This window comes from Pseudonaja textilis, chromosome 3 (genome assembly GCF_049901715.1).
Source record: "Pseudonaja textilis isolate UNSWEBS1 chromosome 3, rPseTex1.2, whole genome shotgun sequence".
Classification (NCBI taxonomy): Eukaryota; Metazoa; Chordata; class Lepidosauria; order Squamata; family Elapidae; genus Pseudonaja; species Pseudonaja textilis.
In genome coordinates, this window is record NC_141992.1 from 42198286 (window position 1) to 42222622 (window position 24337).

Genomic DNA, 24337 nt, shown 5'->3' on the forward strand with positions numbered 1-24337 from the left:
CTAACTCTTCAATTCTGCTAGGTTTGTCCTTTCCATCTGCCATGGAAATGCATCAGGGACATGAGTGGGCCCGCAACAAACAGAAATGCAAATGATAACTAGACACAATAAACATCTGTTGAAATTTTCCACCAAAATATCCTTTGTGGTATAAGAAGCTAAGCAATATAGTTTGGCTATTACTTGCTTAGAAATGTGACCTGTATATCTGTCTAGACTCTAGGTTAAATGGGCTGTGAAAGTTAAGAACAAATGACCAGTGGAGTTATCACAAACCAAGCTGGATAACTGAATTGCTTGCTTCACTTTTGCCTCAGAACATATCTAATCCCACTCTCCCATTGCAAATTAAACTAAAAGTTCCAAGATTCATATTTATTTGTATTTTAAATGCCTGCTGAAGTCAGCAAAAGAGTGCAATTTCAGAGCATTGCCAAAAGCAAAGTGAGTTCTTCCTATGTTTTTAAATTGTGGGTTACCTGATTCTGTGTGTAGTTTCTTTCTCTGGCCCTCCAGGCCTACTGCTCAAACATTGCAGAGATGAAATAGCATTAATTCCTCAGATCCAGACAGTTGCAATTTTAAATTGTAAACAGCAAATGTTGGTCTGTCTTGATGCATAGAGTTATTAGAGTTTGAAGATTTTGTTAGTGCAGATGACAAAATGAGATCACCAGATCTACATTTCCCGTTCTAATGTGTAAGCTAGCAGTAGGTTTTACACTGAAATTCTCATACAAGGAAATATAAAATGCTTGTAGTGTTGTATTCTGTTTTAAATAATAATTTCTATCTTGCTTGGGTGGTGTTGGTTTTGTTATTGTTGTTTAATTTGCAAAGCCAACGAACTGCAAATTGCAACTCTGGACAACCTACACTGAATTATTTTCTTTCAAAAAAAAAAAACAACCCCCAGACAAATAAAGCAAATTGCAATCAATCATTATCTCATTATAGATGGGCTCATTTAACAACCATGTCCAATGTCTGGAGGAAAAGGCAGGTTTTCAAGGCTTTATGAAAATTCAGCAGGGGTGGATCCATTGTTAACTCTGGGTGTATGATGTTCCATGGGACAGGTGCTATGGCAGAGAGAGGCCTGACTCCTGGGTCCTATCAGAAGATACTGTTTCATAGAGAAGTTTTAAAACATGCCTACTGTGTCAGACCTTATGAAATGGGCAGCGAAAATTGAAGATGGTGGCTCTGGGTGATGAGAAGTTTTATAGATGATAATCACTATCTTAAATCACAGCCAGAAAAGTACTAAAAGCTAATGCAAATCCTATGCAATAGGAACATCCAGAGGTGATTTTCAGCAGGTTCTGACTAGTTCTGGAGAACCAGTAGTGGAAATTTTGAGTAGCTTGGAAAACTAGCAAATACCACCTCTGAATGGACATTTTACAGTATCCTTCCCCTGCCACACCCACCAAGCCATGCCTACAGAATTGTAAAAATGTTTGAATCCCACCACTGGGGACAGGGCACCCTACACACAACCACTAAATGGTTATCATTGATGCAATAAGCCTGAAGAAATATTGGCATTTCACACACACAGCCATCACAGTACACCACCCATGCAAACAATGTGTTCAATTCAGGTATGGATATTTTATATCTTACTCTACAATTATCGAATTCAGGAATTACCTTGTAAATATGATTTGTTTGCCATTAGAAAGAATTCTTCCTTTGACTCAACCTCTTGTACTTTATATTTGCTTTTCTATGCTCTTAACTCAGATTAATAAGTGGCAGCAGCATTCAAGCTTTTCTCTCCAACACTCACAGAGATTTAGTATCTTGCTCCTGGAGTTTTCATTGGTGTAATGAGCACTATTATTTCTTCCTTTCCCTCTCCCATCAGTTTACTGACACGCTGTGAGAGTGACAACCATTGAAAGTGATAATGTTTCTAAATGCTAGACTTTTGTCATGCTTCTTGCAAAGTTTAAGCTCTTGAAGATTTGAAATGAAGGCTTCCCAAAATGGCAACTGCTCAATGTCAGATAATGTTTAAATGCATTCATTTACACTCTGTGTGTGTGTGTGTGTGTGTGTTTTCTTAAGTTTTTGTGGGTATTTATATGTATGGTATTCAGCTCTGTCCGGGTATTTTCCCACGTCATTATAGTTGTGCTTTTAAAGTTGTAGCAACGTTAAAGACCTGAAAACATGAATAGAAGAGATGACTCCACCAGACTGTCAATTATCTGGAAGCCTGCATTCACAAACAAAAAAATCTCCACACCACAAGCCAAGGAAACACCTGGGCACAAACAGACCCCCCTCCAATACCTCCAGCTCAAACACACCCCAACCAGGCACCCAGATGAAACCTAGCTTCCTAATAAATGATAGCCACTCGTTTACTTGAAGCCAAGCTGCACTAAAAGCCTCCAATATAGGAAACACAATGTTGCCACCCAATCAAGACAAAAAAAATGCTACAAAACAGACAGAAGTTATTAGAAACCAATCAAGCAGAACACAGCAAACTCCAAGACCAATAAACACAGACCAAGACTCTCAACCAATCAGGATGAAGAAAAAACCATTCTAATACAGCAGTAGGCTAGCACCAAATTTAAAACAGAAAAGGCTATGAAAGTCTGACTTACAGATGAACACCATACAGAAGCCTGATTTTATATATATATATATTTTCTGAGGTTCTCGCGGGTATTTGTATGTGGATCTTTGGTTATTCGGGTTTTGTCCCACATAAGACTGGAAGTATCTAGGCAACGTTTCGATGAAGTCTCATTCATCATCTTCAGGCTTGTGTCTTCGGCTCTGTGCTTCTCAGAGTGATGTGAGCTTGCAGCTGCTTCTTCCTTTTAACTGCTAGTGGGGGTGTGACTTGATTGGGTGGGGCTTGGCTGTGTTCTGATTGGGTGGTGGTGTGTTCTCATTGGTTGGGGGTTTGGCCAAACCCCAACCAATATATATATTTATATATGTGTGTGTGTGTGTGTGTGTGTGTGTGTATATATATATATATATATATATATATATATATATATATGTATGTATGTATGTATATATGTATGTATGTATGTATGTATGTATGTATGTATGTATATGGCATTCAGCTTTGTTCGGGTATTTTCCCACGAGTATTTTCCTGAACAAAGCTGAATGCCATATCATGTAAGTACCTCTAAAACTTAAGAAAACGGATGGCTATCATTAGTTAGGAAGCTAGGTTTCATCTGGGTGCCTGGTTGGGGTGTGTTTGAGCTGGAGGTATCAGGGGGGATCTGTCTGTGCCCAGGTGTTTGCCTGGCTTGTGGTGTGGAGATTTTTTTGTTTGTGAGTGATAGCCGTCCATTTACCCGGAGCCAAGCTGCACTAAAGGCCTCCAATAAAGTAACACAATGTTGCCAGCCAATCAAGAGACAAAAAGAGACAAAAAACAGACAGGAGTTATTAGAAACACCAATCAAGCAGAACACAGCAAACTCCAAGACCAATAAACACAGACCAAGACTCCCAACCAATCAGGGTGAAGAAAAAACCATTCTGGCACAGCAATAGGCTGCCCCAAATTTAAATCTGAAACCACTATAAAAGACTGACTCACAGATGAACACTATACAGAAGCCTGATGATGGCAGATGAGATTCTGCTGAAACGTCGCTACAACTTTAAAAGCACAACTACAATGATGTGGGAAAATACCCGAACAAAGCTGAATACCATATATATAAATATATATATATATATATATATATATATATATATATATATATATATATATATATATATATATTCTTGTGGACAGTGTTTAATAATACTAGCACTTAATATGTCATAGAATGAAAGGCTAAGGATTCCAAACTCCTCTTCCAGAAGCCCTCTTGATATTTACTCACTGATCCACATTCTGCCCCTGTTTCACAATGGTGGTTTAGTGCTTCTATATACCCTTAAATGTGAGAGGTGGGCTTCTCACATGCTGTGTTGCATTTCTTTTGAATAAAAAGTCAGAATGCAAAAGTTGAAATAATTTATGTACAACTTTCTGGATATGTAGTTTATATTGTAGGTGTGATGAATAAAGAATTCAGCTCTTCCTCAGACCCTTGGGAAAGAAATCAATCTCACATGAGATAATAAAAAACAAGCTTTACAAAAAAAGTGTGATAAAATATAACTCCCTGAACACTCTTTTAAATAAGTATTAAAATGCAGAAAGGGGGTGCAATGGCTCAGTGGTTAAGATGCTGAGCTTGTCGACAGTCTGAGTTCAAGAGCCAAGCATCATGTGACATGGTTAACTTCCATTATTTGCCCCAGCTCCTGCCAACCTAGCAGTTCATAAGCATGAAAATGTGAGTAGATAAATAGGTACCACTTTGGCAGAGGAGTTACTTCATTCTATATTTTCATGCTGGCAACATGATGACAGAAATGTTTTTCGGACAATGGAGACTCCCTTGGCTGAGAATCTGAGATGACCACTGTCCCCGAAGAATCCATCATGACTGGATAGGAGAAAACATTAAAACCTAAAATGCATAGGATGGAAGAGATAAATATAGTGCTTCCTAGATTGTACAACAGTTTACAAATTAGGTAAGGAAAACATTTAAAATGCAGTTCAGGACTTACTATAAATGAAGAAATTTCTGCTGCCAAATTTCTGGTATATCTGACACACAAAAGAGGCATCTGTCATTCCTAGACATATGGCTTTTGAGTCTGCATTCTACACTTTTACAATTGGCATTTTATGTAAGCTTTACACCAAGAATTTTATTTATTTCTATTTGTAAAAGCATTACATAATTTAATTTAGTTATTCCAAATCAATTGTTAAATATATCTCTTTTTCCAAAAATCAAATGCCTGATAAGCTCAGATTGAGAAAAGAACTCACTTTCTCCAGATTGTTCATTTTCACAGCCTGCTACCTGCACAACCAGCTTCGTGGTAATGATGTCCGTTGTGCACACTCATCTTGCTGCAACCCACTTCATTGTTAGCAAGATCCAGGATGAATAGCCAATAAGTGAGACAATTGGATGACCAGGAATAGGCACAGGGAAGAATGACTAGTTTCCATTAAAAGTAATTTGTTGCCTAATATAAACGCCTGCTCTAGACTTCCAAAAGATGTAGCCATGCCATAATTATACTGCAGTAAGTATCATTTAGAACTTTAACAAGGAAATATAACTCAGATTTATTTTTACTTAATTTTAACTTACTTTATAAAACTTAAGAAACAAAAGGAGCATGATGGCATGGAAAACTGTAAGTTGCTATTTTAATTTCCACCTACATAGTGTTAAATGGCAAGTTGGGGGCTTGATATCATTACCTGAATTCTTTAGATATGCACAGAACCTCCTTGGATATGTTTAACTTAATAAAATTATATTTAATTGGATTTATATAACAGTCTAAGCCAAAATGAGATAATTTTTCAGTGTATATAAATATGTGTAGTTTCATAAGGCGCACATGATTCTATAAAAAGCTATTTGTCCAGCTGCTGTGAGTATATCATTTTAAAGCACCAGCCTATAAAAACATTAGGCAAGAAATTACATTCTGGACGCTTGGACTGTGTCCATACTTAAATTCCTCTGTTAATCTGCTTTCTTTCTTGCAGCCATTTACTTTGACCTGTAAATAGACTCAGGAAGTCAAGTACAATTCCTTAAATTTCATACAAAAAAATCTAAAAATTGATTCCCTTTAACTTATGCAAATTCAATTTTTAAAAATCACGAAAGAAGATGTACTGGTTTATTCTAGACTTAAAAGTAAAAAGAACAAAACCTTGACCTTTCTAAATTCCATGTAGAAAATAAAAATATTGCTTGTCAGAAGTTAAATAAATCCCTTGCAGTACAGGTATTCCATTCATACAGTGTTAAAAATAAAATATCATGGGGTAATTTTCCAAGCCTCTGAAACCTCAAATCCCGACTGGGACTATGTACCCCAGGTATAGATTGGCCTTAACTATACAAACTATTTTAATCAAGATGCATTTTCCTTCTAGTTGCTGTTATTTACAGCTAAGTTTAACATTTAGTAATTGTATACAGGTAGTCCTTGATTTACTCTCACTTAGTGATCATTCAAATTATGACTAACCTGAAAAAAACGACTTACAACCTGGATTGTGGAGCCCTCAGGCCCTCAGCAATATGGCCACATTTTCAGCTGTTTTGCACTTATTACCAGTTTTTGACAAAAATACACCTTAATAACCATTGGTTTGCTTAATGACCTTGGCGTTTCCCTAATAACAACCACAAAAAATGTCATAAAATTGGCTGAGTCACATGACTGTTTTTATGGATTTTTTTTCAGACATTCTTTTCCCAGTGGATTTAGAACAAGCCAACTTAATTTTAGAACAAGGAATATTAGGTCAATTAGATTACACAGCTTGCCTCATGATTTATAACATACAATTTGTCCAATTATCTGGATAAAATCACAATTTTGTCATTCAAAAGTTTATATCCTTGGCTCATTTAAAAACTCTTCCATAGCAAGAATGGAAGAAAAATACATAAAAACCTGCTGAATAATGCCAAAACCAATGTTTTTTATACTACAAGTTCTATAGAAACTCTTACTTTCAGTTGATCTCACTACTCTTTTCTAAATTCCCAAGCATTCTGACTTACTTTATCTAAATTACTGGTTAAACAATAAAGATAATTCTGTCTCTAAACATTGGAAAGTTTTGTTATATTATATGCAAACTCTGCTCTGCTGTGAACATTAAAGCTTACACAATGTTTTACTATGGTAATCTTTTCTCTTTTGGCCTATGATTATAAAAAAGTTCATTCATTTTCTAAAACAGTTGGCATTTGATCAGGAATCCTCTTTATTACAGACAATATTCAGTATTCAAGCTCAACATAGCAGATTCTGATTTTCTCTTTAATTCTTTTAAAAATGTCTATCATTCCAGGTTCAGGATGAGATGCAATCAGTATGATAGAAAACAGACAGACAGACAGACAGACAGACAGACAGGCAGGCAGGCAGGCAGGCAGGCAGGCAGACAGAATTCTTTATTGGCCAAGAGTGATTGGACATACAAGGAATTTGTCTTGGTGCATATGCTCTCAGTGTACATAAAAGAAAATATACATTCATCAAGAGTCAAGAATCATAAGGTGCAACACTTAATAATAGTCATAGGGTACAATAAGCAATCAAATCATACTAGGAAACAGTCAATAAAAATTGTTAGGATACAAGCAACAAAGTTACAGTCATACAGTCATAAGTGGGAGGAGATGGGTGAAAGGAAGGATGGGAGGATTAATAGTAATAGATTGGAATGGATGGAATGGAATGGAATGGAATAGAATAGAATAGAATAGAATAGAATAGAATAGAATAGAATAGAATAGAATAGAATAGAATAGAATACTTTTATTGTCATTGCATTCCACGAATACAATGAAATTTGAAAGCTGCTCCAGCACAGTGCCCCAAACACCACATCACAGTCATACTACAGAGTATTTAAAAATTAAAACAACAACAACAACAACAACAACAACAACAATAGGATTAAATATATTAGTTATAATAATGCAGGCTTAGTAAATAGTTTGACAGTGTTAAAGGAATTATTTGTTTAGCAGAGTGATGGTGTTCAGGAAAAAAAATGTTCTTGTGTCTAGCTGTTCTGGTGTGCAGTCTATAGTGTTGTTTTGAGGGTAGAAGTTGAAACAGTTTATGTTCAGGATGTGAGGGGTCTGTAAATATTTTCACAGCCCTCTTTTTGACTCATGCAGTATACAGGTCCTCAATGGAAGGCAGGTTGGTAGTAATTGTTTTTTCTGCACTCCGAATTACTCTCTGAAGTCTGTGTCTGTCTTGTTGGCTTACAGAACCAAATCAGACAATTACTGAGGTACAGATGACAGACTGAATAATTCCCCTGTAGAACTGTATCAGCATGATACTCAGCAGTATCTTTTCAGATCAACCCAGGGTGCCAACATAAACTTGAATATCATTGATCTATTGCTGATACTTCATCCTGTACTCCAACATATAACCTCTTCTAGTAGTTTCTTATAGAAGTTAAGTAATAACTTCTATAAGGCCCTGGTTCAATCAGTCTTTCTCAAGATTTTCTACTAGAACTTTCCAATCAGTTAGGAATAGAACCACAGTAAATTTGGTATATCCAAATCACATCCCTCTCAGGCAGTCTAGGAAGATACCATGGCCAATAGTATGAAATTACAGTATGAGATCTGACAAGTTCAGGATAGTAAAATTCTCCAACCTTCTCCTTTACAAACCAAAAAATTAAGGTAAGTCTCTTTGAGGCCTCTTGCTCCATCCACAATCCAGTTGTGGACTATGCAGTCTTTTATCTGCTAATTCTCTAAGCATCTCTGAGCCAGTTTCCCAAGATCATTTCCACATACCATTACAGCATAGATAAATGATAGAAATGATCAAGACTTTCAGTTCTTCATTGTCAGTTCTTCATTGTTTATTGGCACAAAATAGACTTCATGTAAGTTTTGTACTGAATTCTAGTCAGCTTTGCAAGAATTTATAGAATGTAATTTTCAAAGTAAGAAACATATATTAAATATTGCAAAAGGGATTGGCCTATGACAAAATATGGAGTGTTTCAATGATTCGGATAGTTGGGACCTCAAATCAGCAGATTTAATCATTCTTTGGGGCGGGGTAGGAGATTTTCTTGTCTGCAGAGATACGTCTCATTCAATCATGTTCTCTTCACATCTGTTTGCAACTTGTTGCTTTTCACAGCCTGTGCTTTTTCTGAGCAATGTAGTGCCTGTAGCAATATACTAATCTTCCCATTTTTCCTCTTGTAATATTAACTTTGATGGATGACATACTATTGGGGTGAAAAGGGGCAAGCCATGAGATATGATAAAACCATAGTAGCAACCTCAGAAAGGTTAATGAATAATAGCACTTAATCATAAGACAAGGCTGTGATAAAAGGAGAAAAGTATAGGAAAGAGCAAAACAACCTAAATGCTTGTTTTACTTCATGAAGATAAAACATTTCAGTCAGAAAGCTACCAATAAAGAACTATTTACTTGCTGTGGATTGGCAGACTCTTAAGAGTTTCCTTTTAAAAATATTCAACATTTTGTGATGTGGACCATTTTGTTCTAAATTAATAATGAAGAACCACAATGGGACAGATTATTTTATTTTTGAGAGCTCAGATGGAAGTATTTCTGGCTAGCATTGTGTCTTCACTCCATACATCCCATCTCTTATTACTGTAAGCTTGGGGTGGGGTGGGATTTGGTTTTAAAAGAAGTAGCACTGCATGTTTTTAGAACAAGAAGCAGGCAGTGGTTCACAGTCTCTGACAAAATGAGATATATTAGTAAAATACATACTGATTTTTCAGTCTAGCACTAAACTAAATCTTGGTTTAGTGCTAGTTCCCTGGGTAGCCAAAGAGTATCATATCAGGTGTCTGGGAGTGGTGGGGGAGAGTCATCTCATCTGTAAAGTGTGCTTTGGCCTTTTTATGTGGTCAATATGAAAAGGGCTGCCTCTGAATGTGGGAGTGGTGTCCTGCTGTTTGACTCTTTGAGACTTCATTTAACATTTTTCAGAGGGAGATATATAGCAGTCTTTTCAGAGTCTATGAACTAAAAGGCATTCTTGATTGGAAAGGTCAATAGGTATATAGGGTGTATAGAATAGCATAAAGGAATCCCTACAGATTTTACTCCTCTAGTTTTTGATGACTATAGGGGATGGCACTCATCTCCATTTCAAGGCCATTGAAGCAGTGCTGTCTGAAGACATTTCTGTGGTCATGTGCATGACATCTCAGAGTTCAGTTTGAAAGCATGCAAATGCAAGTAGATAAATAGGTACCACATCAATGGGAAGGTAACAGTGCTCCATGACATCATAGAATAGCATAAGTATACTAAAAATAAAAGTGGACTTCAATTGCATACTGACCAATGCAACTGATCAAACGGTGATCAATTCTACCATTAGCATTACCAGGAAATTTTGTCTGTGAATAGAGTATGATACATACACATAGACTTCCTATAATGGTGTGAAGATATTCAACTTACCATTGTCAAAGGACATATCTTCACAATGGAGTTTCCATATCAAAATCAGCCAGATGCTGAGGTATACTGATGCCAATACAAGTTGTTGTGGCATAACATGTCCTCCTGGAGAATATGGAAGAAGGCTTAGGATAGTTATTTATTCACGATGATTTTTTTCCCTAATTTCAAGACAGAAAGAAAGCATGGCTATAAGACTAGGTAGTTGAGCTCTAAGGTTAGTGACCTTTTCTATCTTCCTAAAAAGTACTTTATTTGAAAAGCTTTACCTGACCAAACCCACAAAGGGCTCTGGAGTCCATTTCTATGAACTCATCTATTAAAAAGCAAAGGGAAGATTGAATGAAACTTGTCTAGCCTTATGGCATATATATAAACCTTCTGTACTAAAAATTTGCTTTGATGCACAAGGCTTATTGTCTGGGGTGAGAATCCCATGATTAGAATGGAAAATGTTGATGCCATGCACTAGGCTCTTTGAAATACATATGCTAAGAATAAGGCCTTTGGGGGTAATTTTAACTATTTGCTATGGTTGTTTCCATTAGTTGGGAAATCCAGAAATGATGCTGATATAAATAATGCATGCATCAAAAATCATATTTATAAAGAAGCTTTGTCAATTTTTAATTGAAGAGAAGTATGCTAGGGAAATATTCTGAGTTGTTATTGGATGCTGGAGAAGACAAAACTCAGAAAAATCAAAAATGATGAAATAAATATGGTTATGCCAGCAAAAACTATGGAAGAAGATATAGATTTCATCTATCCAATATTTGATAATCCTGCAGAGTCGTTCTCAAAGAACTGTATCAATACAATAATGAGAAAAATCTATTCCCCATGTATTAGATACTTCCTTGGAATGATTTGCACAAGGCAGCTTACAGGGGTATAACAACATCATATATTAAAAAATTAAACTAATAAAAGAAAATAATATAATAATATAATAACTCCACACCCCACAGCCCGGCAACAACACATCACACCAGCCATTTAATAGGCTCCATCCCACTCTGGGTTCCCCAGGCCTGCTGAGAGAACCAGGTCTTCGGTATGTTACTTTAAACCAAGGAAAAAGAAATGAAAATGTTAAGAGTATTTTTAAAGAAGAGCAGATTCTTTACTGACAACAAATGTTATCAAAAGTGTCCTCTGTTAAACAAAAAGTATATATATTTGTCTTGCTGTACATCATTATTCTTTAATAACATGATATATTCTTCTTTAATTATAAAACTATCTATTTACCCATGACCATTCTATTTCTCTGTTTAGGTAAGGAAATCTCTCTGAAAGGATGACCCAATGGTCCCAGGTTGTTTAGTGGAATTTAAAATTAAAATGGTCTGATTCAGCATGAAAATTAAATGACAGACTGCTGAAAAAACTATTTTTGAAATTTCTAGGGGGATGAAAGTGATTGTCAAAGAGCAGAAATGAAACAGACGCTGTTTATGTTCGTAATGTTTATAACTGATCTGTATGGAATGATCAATGTTTAAGTTCTGGTACAGTAAATCTATATTATTTATTGTCATGTTATTTCATGACAGTGTGTTAATATTTCACTTGTAAGAGTTTTCCTCAACATGGCAATTCTGTAGCTAGCACCAGAATTCCCAGCCAGGTGACCAAAATTGAATGAGAATTGTAAGAGAACAGATGGCTTAGTCCATGTATTAGTTTTTCTGGTTCTGACTTGGATGACAAACAAATCAGCTAGTACATTTTAAATATTAGACATTTATTTAATATATTTCTGCTTCAGAGGGCACTAAAATGTTATTTGCATGTATCTATTTTTGATGTGACAGATCAAATTGACAAAAATAGCTCACATTGCAATAATTTTAGCATTTGTTTTGTGGCTATAATGTGCTGGTGATATGAGTATTGCTACCATGATATTCCTGTATTACTGGACAATCATGATAAATAAGATACTGTCCTATAATCTTACAGTGTTACAATAATAAATTAACTACAAGAATACTGAATAAAAATATTCTAATACATAGTGACATTCTTGAGTTCAGTTACTTTAAATTGATCCTTTCTCCTATTATACTTCCTCCTTTTTTCTATACAAAATGTATACCAAACTAGAACTAAATAACTACTTATCAAGTAACAAAAATTTATATGAAACTACCTGGCTAATATAAGAGTGATTGGTGTAAATGGCTGCATACACATAGAGGTAGAATGGTTTTCTGAAGGACTGATGAGCATTTAATTTGTTAATCAGGGTTCTGATTGAATCACACTATGGCTTATTGTAATTCCAAATCCTACATCCTCATGTATCCCTTAAAAATAAGGGAGGATGGATGTTACAAAGCAATCCAGTTACATGGTGATGAGAACATTTGGATACGATTAGAGACAAATATACAATAGAACAAAATTTATGAATGTACCAATAAAGAAGGCATAGTGACTATTAATCTGAAGCAAGCTTTTGATTACAGGTATTTTTTAATCTAATTTATACAGCCTCTCATTCACCAAAAGTGATTCTGAGAGGCATACAACAAGCTGAAATAACAAAGATAAAATCATTTGTCAATTATAAAAACATTGAAAAATCATAAAAACAAACAAACAAGAAATAACAGAGGGTCCTAATAAAAGAGACACTTCACAAGTTCATCCATCTGCCAGGTTTGCTGGCATCATCCTAATTTATTCTGTACCCAAGCTCTACTTTTTTTCTCTGATAAAAATTTTTCTCATTTAAAATCTTCCTCTTTGTAAAAGGAAGCTATGATAGCTTTTAAAGAAGAATCTGATATCCTGCAAAGCTACCATTAAGAATCAACATTAAGATCCTTTATATTTAAATTAGAGATAGTATTGGATGCAGCATGGGGAACTCGTCCTGGGTGTGGCTCTTGAAAAAAGCTGCAATTTCTCCAGCTATTGTCACTCTGTTGTCCCTGATTGCCACCAGCTACAAATTCCAGTGATTTACTGAGACACAGGGTATAATTTCCATCAAGTGTAAGGAGTTATAGCTCCACCAAACATCCCCTTGGAGGGGCTGCTGATTGGCTGTCAGCTGGGCATTGTTACATTCAGTTGTGAGCAATCTGCATTCATTTTTTCCTGCAAATGTGAAATGGGTCAGGCAGCATAAAGGACAAACACCTTGAAATTAGTTTTACTACCCCATTGATAAAGAAAATCAAACAGGGGACCCTCCAAGCACTTTAAAGTATGCAATTATCTTCCTTTTTTATAGTTTTTCTTTTCTTGTTTCTTTCTTCTGCTGATCACATGGCAATCGCATTTTCTGAAATGCTTGAAAGCAGGAAAGAAACATGGGCTAATAATTATCATTATATATTTTCTCATGGTTCCTTTAAAGAATTCACAGAGGCCTTTTTTTAACATTAAAGCAATACTTGTGAGGTGTCAAGACTGTAACCTTTGCTAAAAACTATTCTATAAGAGAATTTTACAGCTGAGTCAGATTAGAATTCAGGACTAGTACTTGGAATAGGTACTAATTGACTCTGATAAATACACATATAATGGATGCATCTTATTTGCATGCTAAGTTTTGGAAAAAACTGTGGGTTCTTTCTTAACACAATCATTAGACTGACAGGTCATGATAGTGTAGCAACCTATTGCTGCTAAGTACTTTATTATTTTATTTGTTAATGTTTTATACAGTTTGTTTTAATTTTGTGCAGTACCCCGATTCACATATCAAAGGCAATATAGAGATATAAGAGGTTCCAAGGCCAAGTAATTCTTGTCATGCAATTTTTCTATTTCTAAATTTTGGCATGAGAATGTGAAACTTGCCATGTTGTTGCCATAACAGACATCACAGAATCCATTGTCTCATGTCAGCTAAAGGTAGTTGTAATTAAATCTACAGTGCTTCCTCAGTTACTGAATCATGGAATGGAGCAAACAAATTGTTCCACTGAAAGTGCACATGTACAAGATTGTTACTGCTAACTTGCCCCGCTGGCTTCAGTAGAAATTGTAGAGCAATTTTATTAGTGTTTCTACAAATCTTGTCTATGGCATGAACAAAGGGCTTCAAATTATTAATGCAGATGGGCTATTTTCCAGGTTTGTGCAGCTGTTTTGGAAGCAACTGTCAGCTGTCTGTATGCATACACATATTTTCCAGACAGCTGCACAAGGCAAGAAGGAGATGCATCTGTTTCTACAATTCAGAGAGCTGCTTCATTTCTGCACTCATGATTTGTAAAGCACTCCTTTTCAAAGGATTTGCATGAGCACAATTCTACACATTTTACTTCAAACAAATCCCACTTTGTTTAATAATATTACAGGATAATAGCCTTATACCTGACTTATTCTTAGCCATTCTTAATTCTCAATAAGTTCACTTCTGTATATTCACTTACTGTATTCCAACTTCTTTCCGTATGTTATATAAAAATTGCATTATACATAAGCTCCTCATGAAAGAGCAGCCAGAGGTTTATAGGAATTGTGAAATACATTTATTGACTTGTTTACTCAGTCAGGATTTTTGATCATAACATTCATTTGCTTCTTTAAAACAGTGTCACAAATTATAGATCTGTGAATATACAGGTACACTGGAGTTTACAAGGATTACTTATTCTTAACTGTTTCAATAGAAATCCATATGAATTTTCAAGTTTGGATTTGTTGTGTGGATATTAAAACTATTCTTAACCTGGAATTCTTCTGAATCATCATTACCCCAGGGATCCCATAATGCAAAAATGGAATTATTTGGAAGCAAAACTGTTCAGTAGTAAAATGGAACAGGTTTAAATATTCTAACAGTGTTGTCTATGGCTTGATGCATATGTGGTTATAAAATAATTTTTATGATAGCTCATTCATTTTTGCTGTCATATTAGAGTGTGTGGAGTATATTTATGCTTATATGAATGGTTTGTGTCTGACATGGGAAAACACCAGAGGGTTTCTGTTAGTTAACCTTTGGCTGTTTTCTTTCTTGATTGTTTCATTAAAAAGTTTTATTAAAAGCAGAAATTCTGAAACAGAAAAGAAGGTGCATTCTCATTTGAAATCAGTGGATCTCCTCCACTGATCCATTATAGATAGATAGATAGATAGATAGATAGATAGATAGATAGATAGATAGATAAGAAGGAAGGCAGGGATGGGATTCTACTGGTTCTGTCCACCTCTGTAGAACCGGTTGCTCTGAAGAGCAGCAAACAGAGAGCATACATAGAACTGGTTCTATGTCTGCTGCTCTTTTGGCCCATCTGCCTGCCCGGGCTCTTATCTGACCTTTATTTCCTGCTTTTTCAACCACAGCTGCTTTGCGCGACACAGCTGTGGTTGAAAAAGCAGGAAAAAAGTGCCTTTTCAACCACTGCACCCCCATGTGCAGCGCTGCTCCCCTGTCCAGGTAGCTAGCTGACAACGATATACATGCGCAAAACATAAAATCACCAAACCAGTATTACACTGGTTGGATCCCACCCCTGAAGAAAAGATACTTGGCAGTCAAATATGACTAGCCAAAGTACTCCTTGACTTGTAACAACTCATTTAGTGATTGTTCAGAAAAAATAGAATTTGTCCTAATTGTCATAAGTCACTGAAAAAAATTGCAACAGCAGTGACTTATGATAGTTTTTCACACTTACCACCATTGCAGCATTCCCATGGTCACATGACCAAAATTGAGATGCTTGACAACTGACTCATATTTATGACAGTTGCAGTGTCTTGGAGTCATGTGATCACTTTTTTTGCAATGTACTGACAAGCAAAGTCAATGAGGAAGCCAGATTCACTTAATAATTGTGTTATTAATTTAACAACTGCACTTAACTGTGGCAAGAAAAGTCATAAAACGAGCCAAAATTCACTTAAATGTCTTGTTTAGCAACAGAAATGTTAGGCTCAATTGTGGTTGTAAGTCAAAGCCTGCATATATTACAAGCTTTCAAAAGCAAAAAGAAAACAATTTCTGAGAGAGCAAAAATGGCAGGAAAAAGTTAAGCTAATTCTATCATAACCAATCACATTCATCTTTTCATAACCCTCTTCCAAAATGAGCAGTGAACAGGCTACTAACAGAGAATAACTACCTGTTATTTCAGTTATAGATATATACAAAACAATTTCTAATTTCTCCTCAGGACAGAGTCTGTAGCTGAGAAGATGCTGACTAACTGGTTTGCTTTCTTACTCCACAAATTCCTAAAGGTAAGGAGCCATTGGCTTTACCCTTGATTCAATTTTCTTTGTTCCATATTTTTTGTGTTTTGTGATTTAATTTTTGAAGGGGATGGTGGAAATGGAATCCAGAGGCTGGAAATAATATATAAAATAATATATAGTTCATTTTTAAAAATGCCTTTTAGTTACCTTAATATTGATACTAATTAATACATACTATTGTTAGTATACTACTGCATCTAGACTACTAACAGTGTATTTGATTACTGTTCCTCAAGCATTTGTTCACTGAACTGAACAATAAGATGGGCTTAGTTATATAAGACTACCTCAGATAAGTAAATGAGCAGAATAAATGATAAGATTTTTTAAAATCCATCCTTCTTTTCTCTTCCTTTCTCTTTTTTGGTAAATGCTACAAAAAAATAGCATATTATTTCTGAACCATATTGTATTTGGAGCAACAGAAAAGTAAATTGTCTGAATGGCTTGATAAAAAAAATCTTAAAGTATAACAGTGATAACTTTTAGCTTTTCTTGAATAAATTATTTCTTTATTGATGTGTAAATTCTCTTTTTTTCCTTATCAACAAGGAATGTGCTGGAGAACCACTCTTCATGTTGTACTGTGCGATCAAGCAACAGATGGAGAAAGGCCCAATTGATGCTATTACAGGGGAAGCACGTTATTCCCTCAGTGAGGACAAGCTGATCAGGCAGCAGATCGAGTACAAAACACTAGTGAGTGGGTGTATTCTCTTAACAGCTTATGCTGGCTTTACCTGCTGATCATCATGTGAAATACAGCAAGGGTTGATTCCCTGATATGTATTAAGCCAAGAATCTACATGATGCCTCCAAAATCCTCTGGTAGTGGAACTTTCTCGTGAGGATATATCTATCTATCTATCGATCGATCGATCGATCGATCGATAGATAGATAGATATATCCTCACGAGAAAGTTCCACTACCAGAGAATTTTGGAGGCATCATGTATAGCTGAAAATGTGAAATTAACTTCCCAAGCTATTGTGTATTTCACTTCATATAAGCAAAATTTATCCTTATTTGGAAAAATATATAGGCAACCCAGTAGCAGTCTATTTCTATGTATATACTTAGCAAATTCAATAAAGTTTATATCCTATTTCAACATCAATTTTTTCCCCAATCTAAGTAACACTAATGTAACACTCTAGATTTTCTTGTTGGAGCTATATACAGTAAAATATTTTCAGCTTATTTCTAATCATTACTATTATTAAATAGTGATGGTTTCTCCCTAACTTTTCCAAGTTCAGTTTTCCAATTTAATTTTTTTTTCTTTTTTAGATCTTGAATTGTGTGAATCCCGATAATGAAAACAGTCCTGAGATTCCTGTGAAAGTGCTTAACTGTGATACTATCACACAAGTCAAGGAGAAGATTCTTGATGCAGTATATAAAAATGTTCCATATTCCCAAAGGCCTCGAGCTGTTGACATGGACTTGGGTACGAATCTCTTTGTTTTTATGATAGGAGAGAGAAATATATGAGTTTGGGTTCTGTCTGTGAAGGGGGTCATAATATTTGAGGAACCCATAGAAAATTATAAGCAATTGCCTGCATATAGAACTGTGAATTTGGTTACAGTATTATTGCATTTATTTATATTTTATATATAGGAAAAGTACTCTATATAAGACAACAAGCGTAGCTGTCCTTATTGGGGTAAGAATGCTGAAGGATGGTCCAATGTAGATATACTTACATCTACAATGTAGATATGCTTACTGTGAAGATGGTTTTTCTTTCTTCTTCCTTCATTATTCACAAAATATATCAATTTTGGATTGATTCAGATTTAAGCTACATAAGAGGATAATTGCATAGGGAACAGCCAATCCTCATATTATTCTAAATTAAACATATAAGGTCTTAGTGTGGATTGAAAGCAATTGGAAAGGGCTAATCCCCAGCTTTGTCATCTGATCCATCTCATACACAAATACACACACACAAATAAGCTTAGATAAAGAAGGGCTTTTACTTGGGGAAAAAGAATAAATGGTAAAGTTTATTTATTTTGTAATTGAAAAGTTCAGAGGTAAGAGTTTTCCCTCTCATGCCCATAATACATGGTTCTGATTGTGTATTTAATGTACAGTATAACAAGAGTGGAGTCAGCCGTAAGCAATGTAATTAATGTATATATGTATGACTACTCTGATGCTGCCTAATTCTCTAAGATCTCTCAGAAGGGGTTTATTTTTTGTATAGATGGGAAAATACAACAGATTGTCTGCAATGCGCTCTGAAATATTGGGGTCAGTCTTCTTAGTCCCATCTGTTGAAACCAGCAAACATCAACTAAATTTGTGAAGGAGTAAACAGCTGTTGAATATCATTTCTTATTTATTTTATTTATTTATTTATTTATGAAAGATGAAAGATAAGCATTTTCATTCCCACAGTGAGATTTCTAGGCTTCTGATCTGATTCATGAGTCTGTTGTTACTCTTTCTGTAGAATGGCGCCAGGGCCGAATAGCACGTGTGGTACTTCAGGATGAAGACATCACAACCAAGATTGAGGGTGACTGGAAGCGGTTAAACACATTGATTCATTATCAGGTGGGTAAACAAAACCTAGCAGCAGGCTACAGAAATCAGTTGAGTGGACAAAGGGGGAAGGGGAATAGCTGAAACCTAATTTCTCAGAATCTTTTCTAATAAGACAAGCAGTGAAATGCATATTTAGATGATAAATCAGAATGGTTCAGCATGTTCACATATTAAAAAGGAAAACTGTCCTGATGCACATCTCACAGAAACAAGCAGACCTGTAAATTGAGTAAGCTAAAAATGCCAGCTGTGTTTCTAAGACAGTCAGTATATGCAGATGAGCTAAAAAGGCAATGAGTGTGGAACACAAAACTTATTTTATACCATATTTGCATTCAATTTTTCTGATCTTAACACCAGTATCCTGTCAGTGGACTTCAGAGACACTGGCTTTCAGCTCAGAAAACTTCTTGCATGGGCATGTGAACGAATGTGTTCAGTATATATTGTACACAGTTGCTCAGATTTTCTCATCAAAACTGGACATCAGCCTAGTTGCAGATCTGATAGAGGCCTGGGAAGGAATTTTGCCCAGTAATCTAGGATTGGATAGAGCTTGCTGTACCTAAGGAAGTAGCCAAAGTCCTTAGGATGTGATATCAGCCACCAACTGAGGTTCAGTACTATTCTATTCAACATCTATATGAGTATACTGGGTGAGCTCGGGATTGCAATGGGGTGATCAGTATATTGATCAGATGATCCGTATGCTTTTGAACAAAGTATTTCTATACCCATGACAAAATTAAGCAATACTGTCTTACCCAGTCCCTGGAGGTTCTGAGGATCTGGATGGGGAATCTCAGGTTTTAGCAGAACCCTGGCAAAACTGAATGGCTTTGTATTTGGGGTATTAGTTTTAGGACTATGTTATATTTGGTGCTGGGTAGAGCTGCACTGCCCCAAATAGACTCTATGTGCAATCTGAGAGTCCTCCTGTATTCACAACTCCTCGTGGCTAGTCTAATGTCTAGAATGTCTTGAACAGCTTGAACAGCTTTGGGTAGTATACCAGTTGGGCTTGTGCCTAAATCAGGGCCTTTGATCACAGCCAGACATGTTCAAGTCATCTTCCACATGAACCTTCATGGCATGGGGCTGGATTATCAAAAAGACTGCCTCTCCTTAATTAGATCTGCCTGCCCCATCATATGTGGCAAAGAAGCCATATTGTGGGTCTCATCTGCTAGAGAACTACACTTGACAAGCCTTCCTTGTCCTATTGACTGCTTTATAAAATATTCTTTTCCCTGAGCTCCATAAGAAAAAGCAACAGTCAAAATAAACATCTTAGGCTATCAAGCTGCATGTGCAAATTATTTTCTATGATGCCACCTAGAAAGCTGTTGTTAGGAAGAGATATGACACTATCTCCATATTGTGAAAAATTGTTATTTTTATTTTGGATGTAGCCCAATATGTAATACAGCATACAAATTCTGACTTTCTGATTAAACAAGCAATAACTATGGCATCAAAAGGTGCTAATGATGATATGTTGCCAATTCTCAGTATCAATATCAGCTAGTCCTATCTGCTTGCTCAGGACTGGAGTACATCTGTAATCATCATGATGAACAATATTCCAAAGAGTCGATATGTCCTCTACTACAGATCCTAATTATGTTATTTTTATCAGTAAACCTTTTATTCATATTCATTTAGTCTCCTATTTATTAATTCTCTTAAGGATAAAAATGAGTGGGATATTGATTGCTGCTCAACCAAATGTTTAAAATTCTGTATAAGGAGGATATGTGATTTTTGTAAAGTTTGGTTATATAGATCATACCCAGAAAATTATTAGTTCTGCTTGAATCTAAGTACTATGTATCTATTGATTCTTCTGGACATTATACAGTATGCTCAAAGTGGAACAATTTAGTTACAATTTGGTCCTTTGGGAAATATTAGTTATTCTCATAACTGTGTGTGGGCTCCAGGTCAAGTTATGTATGTTTTCGATTTAGTTCTTATCCAATGAAGATATCCATCTACTATAAGAAAAAAACACTCACATGGATGAAAGCAAATAGATCTCAATTGCCAGATAAATTAATTGGATTTGAACATTTGAAATGTTATTTGGCCACCTTTAACCTACAGCATAACCCCCATTGACCTTTACATGAACCAGCATGAAAGAATCTTAATAAAATTATCAAAGAATAAAAGTGTCCTCTTGACCCTCCTTCTGGAATTGTTTGCTTTTGATCCCAAACACAATGATTGTTGGTTAGTGTACAGAATAAGAAATAGGACCTTGATAAAGACACACTGGTTCTGTTGCCTGGACAAAAGGGGCCTAAACATTATTTTTAAGCTCCTAGCATCTATATAGAGTTTGGACATATCTCTAACAGATGCTTCTCCAATTATCTTACCATAAGATGGTGAAGGAGGTACAGGAAAATCAGGTTTTCAAGATTCTGTTGTTATAGCCATTCTCATTAAAGTAGTTTCAGCCTTCTGCTAGAGTTGATATCCTGATCTAGTCTACCTAATGGGCCTGGCAGTTAGGCAGGAATACATTTTTTAAAAAATCTGAGATATAGACTTCTATATGTGTGGACCTTCTCTGATTTGGATCTTTGCACAGATCTTGAATGTAGTCTTTTTTTTCTTTTGACATCTATGTTCAATACATGGATACGGGGAAAGAAGCCACAATTCTCCTCTCCTATAAAGAACCTTGTTAGCATCTTGGACAAAAACTAGAATAAAAAAAATCTAAAGCCATTGTGAAGTTAAATTTGTCCTAACTATAATATTCCTATTCATTCCCCAAAATATTTTATTCTACTTGTCCTAGTGCACTGTGCTTCTAAAATCCCTATTCCTCTCTTGGGCTTCATTTAAGTACTATGTGGCACAAAAGTTGCATTTTCAAGGTTAGCAAGTAAGTTGCCAACAGTCCTCTTTAAATAGAAATACGTATTATCCATGTCTATATAGCAGTAAAGTAATATTACTGATTTTAAATAAATAATATGAAAAGCTAGGCAAGATCATGACATTCAATTGTACATTTTTAAAATCAACATTGCCAAATCTGTGTCATTGAATAGAGTGAATGATTGCTGAATTCTTCTTATGCATTGTCAATTTTTCCATAAATACAAGAAAGCAAATCACTCATTTGTTATAAAAAAAGCACTTATAAAAATCCATTGCTATCTTTAACCATCTTTGTATATCCAACCAAATTAAATAAGATTTAACCTCCACTCAAAATGTAAGCATCTTTCCTATTTCTTTCTCTCTTAGCTTTTTTGTGTATTACAAGGATATGTGGGGGTCCAAAAATTCTTGAGGTCACATCAAGTTTATTTATACTCAGTCAACAAATAATTGAGTCAGATCTTACTCAACTCCTAGTCAATTTGCAATCCTAGAAATTCATTGTTTGATAAATCCATTTCCCCAAGAATTCAGTGTTTTTACATGTGCAAATCACATTGTGGAGGCAAGAATTGTATGGCAGAAGAATGCAATGAATTTTCAATTGCAGGTACTGATTAGGGTGAAGCAAAGAATACATGGAGCTCAGAAAGTAGATTTAATCCTTACAATAAGGTGAGCTGATCACTGAGCTAACTGAGAATATTTGAAGATTTAAAAAAGAACTAGAAGTTGGAAATAGCTGGTCATGCTACAACAAACTGAAAACCACCTAGTTAAGAAGATCTGAGCTAAAAACAGGAGGCCTGTTAATGTAATATTGACTTTTAAAATGAGCCCCAGGAAGTCTTGAGCTGGTTATTTCAATGTTTCTTCTTAGGTAAATTAGTAAAATTAGTAAAAAGAGTAAAGAAAACTAAGCGTTTAATAGAATATGCCTTGCTGAAATAAAATTCACAAAATGTAAAGCTTACCTCACCAATGTTTCAAAGTTTTCTGAGAAAGTCACTTAGCACACAGATGGCAATAGCCTTGTTGATATTGTATACTAGCCTTTGACATGTTCCTCTTCCAAGTCTATGAATAAACTAAACTGATGTTATGGAATAAAAGGACATACCTGTCCTTTAATGGAATGTATGTATGTATGTATGTATGTATGTGTGTGTGTGTGTGTGTGTGTGTGTGTATGTATGTATGTACGTACCCTGTTTCTCCAACAATACGGCCTCCCCCAATAGGAAGTCCCAGTATGTTTTATAGGCATGAAATGAAATTAAGCCCCTCCCCCCAAATTAAGACCTATATTAAAACATGCAAAATGGGGGGAATGGGGGGGGGGCTTGCCATTAGGAAGTCCTTTTGTTGCACACCGGGATATGGTGCCGATACAAAGTGCCCCACCAATGCCGAGGTCAACATCCAAGCCATCACCGACCACCCACTCAAGGATTCAAGGTGGGGGGGAATTAAGTCACCCCCAAAAAGACGCCCTAGCCATTTTTTCAGGGCTCAAAAAAAATAAGAGCCGGCCTTATTATATCAGAAACAAGGTATGTATGTATGCATTTTGTTTGTTAACTGGTTAAACAAAAAGCAAAGAGTGGAATAAATGAACAATTTTCTTACATGGGAATCTCCTTTCATTTTACTTGTGAGGTAGAACTGCACTAAGGGAGACTATCACTAGCCCAAAGTAGCCAATGATTTTCTGTGGGGAGGATAATTAAACACCTTAAATATTATATCATACTGGAGCTCTACTGGATAATTCAATAGAAATGTCAGCCTAGTGGGTAATGATTTTGAAAAGATAGTCTCTGTGCTGAAGGATATTAGGAAATTATTGAAAATAAAACTGCCTATACTGTAATGCCTTTATGTCACTCTCAGCTCAATAATACCATCTTCAATTCTAGTTAATAGAGCTTGAAATGATGAAAAACATTTTCCTTAATGGGAAAGGCTTGAAGGAAAGGGATTGGGGAAAAATGACTTCAGGGGAACAGGATTAAGAGCAGTGGTGGGATTCAAATTTTTTACTACCGGTTCTGTGGGCATGGCTTGGTGGGTGTGGCAGGGGAAGGATACTGTAAAATCTCCAGTCAGAGATGGTATTTGCCAGTTTTCCAAATTACTCAACATTTCCACTACTGGTTTTTAAGAACTGGTCAGAACCTGATGAATACCACCTCTGGTTAAGAGGTATAAAACATGCTATGGAGAAAGTGGGCAGAGTAACATTTTCTCCCATGAAAATTAGTAGTAGCAAGGGTCATCCAATAATACTGATTGATAGGAAATTAAGAACAGATAAAATAAAATCCCTCTCCACACACTGTATAATTAATTCTGGAATTTATGACTGCAATATGTGATGATGGCCACTAACTCAGATGGCTTTACAGTAAGATTGGATAAATTTGTAGATTCCCACTTCCTAAGACTGATTAATCTTGGAAAATCAAGGTTACAATATCTCTACACCAGGGAGATCATGCTTCCAAATTCCACTTGCTGGCAAACAATGCCAGA

The 24337-nt window shown here is 35.6% G+C and overlaps 1 protein-coding gene across 1 annotated transcript in view; it reads left to right on the forward strand.

Annotated features, from left to right (window-relative positions):
- The window catches only part of PLXNA2 (plexin A2), a 468647-nt gene that overhangs the window by 422356 nt on the left and 21954 nt on the right, over positions 1-24337 (forward strand). The window contains exons 23-26 of the mRNA XM_087929350.1: positions 16257-16323; positions 16891-17037; positions 17630-17789; positions 18807-18910. Coding sequence (XP_087785476.1) covers positions 16257-16323; positions 16891-17037; positions 17630-17789; positions 18807-18910 — 478 coding nt within the window. The remainder of the gene's footprint in view (positions 1-16256; positions 16324-16890; positions 17038-17629; positions 17790-18806; positions 18911-24337) is intronic.